General features: G+C 46.7%; 1 protein-coding gene across 2 annotated transcripts in view; it reads right to left on the bottom strand.

Annotated features, from left to right (window-relative positions):
* MMP16 (matrix metallopeptidase 16) overlaps positions 1-8,471 on the bottom strand; it is a 325,636-nt gene extending 317,165 nt beyond the window's left edge. For both annotated transcript variants that reach the window (XM_073631917.1, XM_073631916.1), the window contains exon 1: positions 8,020-8,471. In XM_073631917.1, the coding sequence (XP_073488018.1) occupies positions 8,020-8,142 (123 nt within the window). In that variant the 5' untranslated portion in view covers positions 8,143-8,471. The remainder of the gene's footprint in view (positions 1-8,019) is intronic.
* Positions 8,472-9,453: the final 982 nt, after the last annotated feature.

Raw genomic sequence — 9,453 nt, forward strand, 5'->3', positions numbered from 1 at the left:
TCCCTGTTGGGTTTTAGATTTAAGACAGAAATCCAGCATTCCCTTCAGTCTTGCACAGTTATACAGGCATTTCTCCTGTACCAAAATTGCTAATTTCACTGCACACTGTGAGCTTCTCATAGCATACATTAGATGCTGCAAGTCAAATAGAGCTCACATCATTTCCTGGCTGAAGGACATCCATCATCTAGCTCTTTCCTCCCCAGCTTGACTGTCCCTGCCTCCCTTCCCTTACATTTCTTTCCATTATGGAGTCTTAGCATCTCATCTGGACATGTCCTAGGGTAATCTGCATGCAAATACCAAACAAAAAGAACCAGTACACCAAAAAAAATAGCTTGAATCTTTACTGAGGGCTTCTTTGCAATAACAGCATATTTGGCACGCAGAGGAGCCACCAATGTTTCAGGGACAATATGGCCTCCTTTCTCCACGTTATGTCACCTTGAGAAAGGAGGCCACAGGGTGTCCGGAATGTCAGTGGTTTGGATGCCTTGCTGACTCACTTAATGACGTGCTTGCCATGTGGATACCAACTGCTCCCCCTCTTTCTGAAAATGCTAGCTTTCTGACAATCTCATTGACCATCTTTCAATACTTATGAGCCACTGAACCCAAATAAGTATGCATAAAGTCAGAGTAAGGCTTGGATCACACCTTCAGGTACGACCAAGTGCGGTCATGTTTCTACGTGTCGCATGGAGGGCAGTTCACAATGGGCTGCAATATGCATGAAAAAAGCCCCAGACTCATTTCGAAAATGTACCACACTCAATCACATGGTGCTGTGCAACATGCGACAACACTAAGCTTGCAGGTGGTTTGAGAAAATACCACATTATGGACACAATCTTTGCAAATAAGTGTTTATTTCTATGATCATCAGCTCCATCTAGTGGCCAAAATGGCTCCAATTTTCCAAGGGATTTCAATGGATGGCAAGGGGAGGCAGCTGACATGGTCACCCACTGATCGAATTTGAAACCGTGCATGGCCAGATTTATTAGAAGAAAGCGGCTCACCAAGCCTACCACCTTCAATCTACATATATTTAAAAATGCCACTTTAGTGGAGTGGCCCTTTCATTTTCCCAGTATTGGATGTCTGGAGTGAACCCAGACATGCTTTTTTTCATTTAAACTCCACTTTTTTTGTTAAGAATACAAAAAAAAAAAAAAAAAAAAAAGAACCACAAACACACACACACACACACACACACACACACACACACAAACAATCCCCTCTGAGTGATCAATGCACATTGCAGAGATTTTAACATACTTTTTTGCACATCCCTACCCATTTTTGCTCTGAAGGAATAGCTTTCTGGTTGTGCCGATGGGCAGAATAATTCAGAATGTGAGTGACTTTTTCATTATTAATCAGCCTATTGCACTTGCAGTGGTCTTATACGGAAAGTTAAAGTGTCTGCATCCTTTTAGGATTAACCCTTTGGGAGTATCTCACCAAAACTTACATTCCTTATTGCAGGGGATGCCTAAAATCTGACTTGTATCTTAATGCGGACTTCTGGGGAAATCAGTGAGCCAATCACAAACAGGAAATGACATCTCTGGGGGTCCTGTATACCAACTGTGTACAGAACACTTCCAGGTTGCCATATTGCATTGAATTTTACAAAAAAAAAAAAAAAAAAAATACAGAGCTGCAGATTGAAAAGGAAATGTAATTTTTGATACAATTAACTTACAATATGACTTGTATAATAATTGTATAGGCTAGTTTTTATTTTATTTTTCACCCGCAAAAGTGGATTGCGCCTCCATCCTGTAAATATGTAAATATTTCTAACAAGAATGAAATTGTTTGTACCAAGGAAAAAGGATATTTGCTGACCAATATTTGATTTTAAGCTGCTGGCGTATTATGTTTATACTATGTGTTTATTATTGTTAGATTTGTATGCCAGACAGTAAAATATTGATATATTATATGATTCTGTTATTAAATTATGATTATCTGGAGGACACACTGAGTTTGTCTATTTGTAGAAGATAATACAAATACACTTTATAAAATAAACATTGCTATGACTCTAGTATTAGTATTTCTAGGATTTGACAGGTAAGTCGTTCAGTGCTTTCATTCAGCAACATCAGACAAGGTCCCATGCACCGACAGCCCCCCTCCCCCATGCATCGACAGCCCCCCTCCCCCATGCATCGACAGCCCCCCTTCCCCATGCACCGACAGCCGATCAGTGCTACATTACACTAAATATCTGAAAGCAATATCCGGGATCCTTCCACCAGGTTGCCTCTTCCTCTGGATTATACTTGGTAGTGATGACTCTCCAGCCTGCCAGCTCCCAATGTCATCAATCATCGAGGAACAACTGGTGGCAGACACAAGACTCATGTGCGAGGATTTACTATCAGCGTTGTCACAGACGGCCCTCTACAGAGAAGGTTTCTTCCCCAGAATATTGGATCTTCCTGGATTTCTATCCTGAGCAAGAAAATTACAGAATGATGGACAGTACAATGGGAGAGAAGGCAGACGACATCTCACATCTACTATGGAGACCCATTGTGCAGATATCCCCCGGTAACCAGGCTGCCTGCACACAACACAGTCTTCACATAGCTCAAATTTCCTTGTTTGAGCTGCTGAGACCAAATATCCTCCAAGAACAAAGCAATAGGAACCGGAGCCAAGGACCCCCCACCTGAGCCTTGCCGGCGTGCGCAGCCAGGGAGCCCACCTGAGCCTTGTCGGCATGCGCAGCCAGGGAGCTCACCTGAGCCTTGCCGGCGTGCGCAGCCAAGGAGCTCACCTGAGCCTTGCCGGCGTGCGCAGCCAAGGAGCTCACCTGAGCCTTTCCAGTGTAAGGAGGCAGGGCACAGAGAACATTCAGTGTATGGAGGCAGGGCACAGAGAACATTCAGTGTATGGAGGCAGGGCACAGAGAACATTCAGTGTATAGAGGCAGGGCACAGAGAACATTCAGTGTATAGAGGCAGGGCACAGAGAACATTCAGTGTATGGAGGCAGGGCACAGAGAACATTCAGTGTATGGAGGCAGGGCACAGAGAACATTCAGTGTATAGAGGCAGGGCACAGAGAACATTCAGTGTATGGAGGCAGGGCACAGAGAACATTCAGTGTATGGAGGCAGGGCACAGAGAACATTCAGTGTATGGAGGCAGGGCACAGGGAACATTCAGTGTATGGAGGCAGGGCACAGGGAACATTCAGTGTATGGAGGCAGGGCACAGAGAACATTCAGTGTATGGAGGCAGGGCACAGAGAACATTCAGTGTATAGAGGCAGGGCACAGAGAACATTCAGTGTATGGAGGCAGGGCACAGAGAACATTCAGTGTATGGAGGCAGGGCACAGAGAACATTCAGTGTATAGAGGCAGGGCACAGAGAACATTCAGTGTATGGAGGCAGGGCACAGAGAACATTCAGTGTATGGAGGCAGGGCACAGGGAACATTCAGTGTATGGAGGCAGGGCACAGGGAACATTCAGTGTATGGAGGCAGGGCACAGAGAACATTCAGTGTATGGAGGCAGGGCACAGAGAACATTCAGTGTATAGAGGCAGGGCACAGAGAACATTCAGTGTATAGAGGCAGGGCACAGAGAACATTCAGTGTATAGAGGCAGGGCACAGGGAACATTCAGTGTATAGAGGCAGGGCACAGAGAACATTCAGTGTATAGAGGCAGGGCACAGAGAACGTTCAGTGTATAGAGGCAGGGCACAGAGAACGTTCAGTGTATAGAGGCAGGGCACAGAGAACGTTCAGTGTATAGAGGCAGGGCACAGAGAACGTTCAGTGTATAGAGGCAGGGCACAGAGAACGTTCAGTGTATAGAGGCAGGGCACAGAGAACGTTCAGTGTATAGAGGCAGGGCACAGAGAACGTTCAGTGTATAGAGGTAGGGCACAGAGAACATTCAGTGTATAGAGGCAGGGCACAGAGAACGTTCAGTGTATAGAGGCAGGGCACAGAGAACGTTCAGTGTATAGAGGCAGGGCACAGAGAACGTTCAGTGTATAGAGGCAGGGCACAGAGAACGTTCAGTGTATAGAGGTAGGGCACAGAGAACATTCAGTGTATAGAGGCAGGGCACAGAGAACGTTCAGTGTATAGAGGCAGGGCACAGAGAACGTTCAGTGTATGGAGGCAGGGCACAGAGAACGTTCAGTGTATGGAGGCAGGGCACAGAGAACATTCAGTGTATAGAGGCAGGGCACAGAGAACGTTCAGTGTATAGAGGCAGGGCACAGAGAACGTTCAGTGTATAGAGGCAGGGCACAGAGAACGTTCAGTGTATGGAGGCAGGGACATGAAGCATCCAGCTGTTGATCTAATTCGTGAACTGTTGGGACACCCAGCACTGAATGCTTCATGGCGCTCTGGTCATTGTAAAGAAATAAGAGGCCCCCCTTACCACTCATCCCTCCTCCATGCTGCCAACTATATTACTTTATAGAGAAGCTCAGTCATAAGTGAGGTCGGATCTCTGCAGTTTGCAATGCACTAAAAAATCTCCCAATCACTCTAGAGAAAAGCTCTTTAGTCATTGGTTCCCATTCCCCCCAGAATCTTACTATAATGCCCCCTCTGCCCCATACAATACAGACCACACCCCGGCTAATCTATGGTAAAGCATTTCTTGTATGCCGTACCCAATCTGCATGTGATATAGGCAAAGCCAGCAGCACACCTGTACAGAACTAGAAGAGCCCCAATAGAATACAAAGCTCTGCTCTTCTCCCATCAGAGTCCCCCAATACACTCAGCCACAGTCACACCAGGGAGAGGAGGACACCAATCAAAAACCTTTTACTAAAATGATGTCCAATGAAATGATACCGGGTCCTTGGCCTGTGATTGGTTACATTCATAGAGGAAAGGCAGCACGTGTTCAGGTGATAAGCACCTGTCACTACTGACATCCTAGAAGTCACATGATCCTGAAGGAGGGTGGAGGGGCACATCTGTCAATGTGACATTCTTGCTCCTGGCAGTGTGATGGCGAATTGGTAACAAAAAAAAAAAAATAGAATTTTCCATTGAAAATCAACAGAACCAAGTGCAGCCAGAAAAGAATTATCTACATTGCGGACGAGTTCTTCCCTGCACTCTGAGGAACCCCCATCTTCTGTTTTCATGTATCAATGATGGCCTTGCTGTAAAAGCTGCCCCTACACTATACAATCTCCATTAGATCTACCACCAACAATTTTATTAAAAGGGCCTGCCTGATTTGATACCAATTAAAAAAAGAAAAGGGGGGGGGGGGGCTTCTCTTCATATTACATAGTATTTGTAAAGCTAAAGCTCACCATACAATCTTTGTACAATCAACCTAACAGTGGCCATATGTGCCTGGATCTTATTATCCAATCAGAATGATTAAATCTGCATACAATCCAATAACCATGACTTCGCTTCTGATCAATTCAGATCAAATTCAATCAAACTGAGTCAATCAGCCGGAGAAGGAAACCATCAATTATTGCTTTGCATCGACTGGCAGCACTGAGATTCTTTGATTCTAAATCCAATCGATCAAACAATGAGATTGTCAGTTATTGATCACAATCTTCCAAGTATTGATCAAAATCCCTTTCCCTATGTGCGACATATCGGTCAACTATCAATCGATTATTCCTATCGTGAGTGATAGATCAGAAAAGAATTACCAAAACTATGTAATATGAGCACCAATCAATCTGTACCCAATCCAACAGACCTTGCTGCACAGATTGTAACATGTATAGTGAGCCTTAAATAGGTTGTACAATCAGATTGTATGCTGAATGGCCAGCTGTAGATTTTTAAAGATCAATGTTGTTTCCAGAGTTACATTATACAAGGTTAGAGCTAATAAACTGTACTGATGTGCATGTGCCTGGGTGAGCACAGCCCTGTGGTCAGTTCACAGACCTATCATGATGCTGGGTCTCCTTACCTCTACAAGTCCCGCCTCCCCCTTACCTCTACACATAAGTCCCGCCTCCCCCTTACCTCTACACTTAAGTCCCGCCTCCCCCTTCAGGTCTCACCCCTCCTCTTACCTCTACATTCAGGTCTCACCCCTCTTACCTCTACATTGAAGTCTCACCCCTCTTACCTCTACATTGAAGTCTCACCCCTCTTACCTCTACATTGAAGTCTCACCCCTCTTACCTCTACATTGAAGTCTCACCCCTCTTACCTCTACATTGAAGTCTCACCCCTCTTACCTCTACATTGAAGTCTCACCCCTCTTACCTCTACATTGAAGTCTCACCCCTCTTACCTCTACATTGAAGTCTCACCCCTCTTACCTCTACATTGAAGTCTCACCCCTCTTACCTCTACATTGAAGTCTCACCCCTCTTACCTCTACATTGAAGTCTCACCCCTCTTACCTCTACATTGAAGTCTCACCCCTCTTACCTCTACATTGAAGTCTCACCCCTCTTACCTCTACATTGAAGTCTCACCCCTCTTACCTCTACATTGAGGTCTCACCCCTCTTACCTCTACATTGAGGTCTCACCCCTCTTAACTCTACATTGAGGTCTCACCCCTCTTAACTCTACATTGAGGTCTCACCCCTCTTACCTCTACATTGAAGTCTCACCCCTCTTACCTCTACATTGAAGTCTCACCCCTCTTACCTCTACATTGAAGTCTCACCCCTCTTACCTCTACATTGAAGTCTCACCCCTCTTACCTCTACATTGAAGTCTCACCCCTCTTACCTCTACATTGAAGTCTCACCCCTCTTACCTCTACATTGAAGTCTCACCCTTCTTACCTCTACATTGAAGTCTCACCCCTCTTAACTCTACATTGAGGTCTCACCCCTCTTAACTCTACATTGAGGTCTCACCCCTCTTACCTCCACATTGAGGTCTCACCCCTCTTACCTCCACATTGAAGTCTCACCCCTCTTACCTCTACATTGAATTCTCACCCCTCTTACCTCTACATTGAGGTCTCACCCCTCTTACCTCCACATTGAGGTCTCACCCCTCTTACCTCTACATTGAAGTCTCACCCCTCTTACCTCTACATTGAAGTCTCACCCCTCTTAACTCTACATTGAGGTCTCACCCCTCTTACCTCCACATTGAGGTCTCACCCCTCTTACCTCCACATTGAGGTCTCACCCCTCTTACCTCCACATTGAGGTCTCACCCCTCTTACCTCCACATTGAAGTCTCACCCCTCTTACCTCTACATTGAAGTCTCACCCCTCTTAACTCTACATTGAGGTCTCACCCCTCTTAACTCTACATTGAGGTCTCACCCCTCTTACCTCCACATTGAAGTCTCACCCCTCTTACCTCCACATTGAAGTCTCACCCCTCTTAACTCTACATTGAGGTCTCACCCCTCTTACCTCTACATTGAAGTCTCACCCCTCTTACCTCTACATTGAAGTCTCACCCCTCTTAACTCTACATTGAGGTCTCACCCCTCTTACCTCTACATTGAAGTCTCACCCCTCTTACCTCTACATTGAAGTATCACCCCTCTTAACTCTACATTGAGGTCTCACCCCTCTTAACTCTACATTGAGGTCTCACCCCTCTTACCTCTACATTGAAGTCTCACCCCTCTTAACTCTACATTGAGGTCTCACCCCTCTTACCTCTACATTGAGGTCTCACCCCTCTTACCTCTACATTGAGGTCTCACCCCTCTTACCTCTACATTGAGGTCTCACCCCTCTTACCTCTACATTGAGGTCTCACCCCTCTTACCTCTACATTGAGGTCTCACCCCTCTTACCTCTACATTGAGGTCTCACCCCTCTTACCTCTACATTGAAGTCTCACCCCTCTTACCTCTACATTGAGGTCTCACCCCTCTTACCTCCACATTGAAGTCTCACCCCTCTTACCTCTACATTGAAGTCTCACCCCTCTTACCTCTACATTGAAGTCTCACCCCTCTTACCTCTACATTGAAGTCTCACCCCTCTTACCTCCACATTGAAGTCTCACCCCTCTTACCTCTACATTCAGGTCTCACCCCTCTTACCTCTACATTGAAGTCTGTGTCCTCGGCACACACAGCACATACAATCCACAGCACGCCCTGCCACACCAGCCCCAGTGAGTGGAGGAAATCTCGGGATGTGGAGCCGGGTGTGATCAGGAGCATGGTGAGCCGCCTGACACCGAGTCCGCTCCTTCAGAAAGTCCCCAGTGTTCCCGGCACGGAGAGCCCAGCACAAGGGATGCTCTGCTGCTGCTGAGGCTGCGATGGACGCTCGGTGATCGGAGGGCCACACACAGATGGGATCCTATGCATAACCAGCGAGCGAGGCGGTCCAGCGTCCAGGTAGAAAGAAGGTCGCCCCCCCGGACAGTGTCCCCGCTTATCCCCGTGTACAGAGAGGCCTGTGTGCCCAGCCTGCCTCTCTTCTCCTCCCTGTGCGCTCCTTCTTCTCTACGGGAAGGTCCATCCTTCATCAGCATAACCACGCCCCGCAACCACCAGCCCCGCCCCGGCCACCTTAAAGATGCCGCTGCATCCCTGCACCGAGCATGCGCACTGCACGCCGCATCACCCTTCTCTGACAGCTGGATACAATGTAACGGACTGGAGCGAGACTACATGGAAGCGATGCGTATGATATTGTATCCAAACCCAGGAACACACGTGTCCCCCCATTCACACCTCACACATTCATAACAGTTCAGTTGTGCAAGTCTGCAGAGCTGTGGGGGTTTTATATATATATATATATATATATATATATATATATATATATATATATATATACATATCTTTTTTTTTATTATTTTACTTTTTAACGTTTTTATTTATTTATTTTTGGTTAAAGAGATTGTAAAGTCTATTTTTTCTATTAAACACTTTCCGATCAGGCTTTTTCTGGCACTTTCTGTTTACATCAGTATTAAATTAAATATTGATTATTAATTAAATCAGTATTCTTTGCTAGAAAATTACTTATAACCCCAAACATTATTCATTTTTTTTTACATTTTTTTAGTAGAGACCAGTGGCGACTGGTGATAAATTATTTTGGGGGGGAGCAAGAACCCCCCCGCTATGCCTGCACTCACCCCTCCATGGTGACAGTCCCCCCCCACACTCACCCCTTTATGGTGACAGCCCCCCCCCCACACTCACCCCTCCATGGTGACAGTCCCCCCCCACACTCACCCCTCCATGGTGACAGTCCCCCCCCACACTCACCCCTCCATGGTGACAGTCCCCCCCCCACACACCCCTCCATGGTGACAGTCCCCCCCACACTCACCGCTCCATGGTGACAGTCCCCCCCCCACACTCACCCCTCCATGGTGACAGTCCCCCCCCCACACTCACCCCTCCATGGTGACAGTCCCCCCCACACTCACCGCTCCATGGTGACAGTCCCCCCCCCACACTCACCCCTCCATGGTGACAGTCCCCCCCCCCACACTCACCCCTCCATGGTGACAG

The sequence above is a fragment of the Aquarana catesbeiana genome, linkage group LG05 (genome assembly GCF_042186555.1).
Source record: "Aquarana catesbeiana isolate 2022-GZ linkage group LG05, ASM4218655v1, whole genome shotgun sequence".
NCBI lineage: Eukaryota > Metazoa > Chordata > Amphibia > Anura > Ranidae > Aquarana > Aquarana catesbeiana.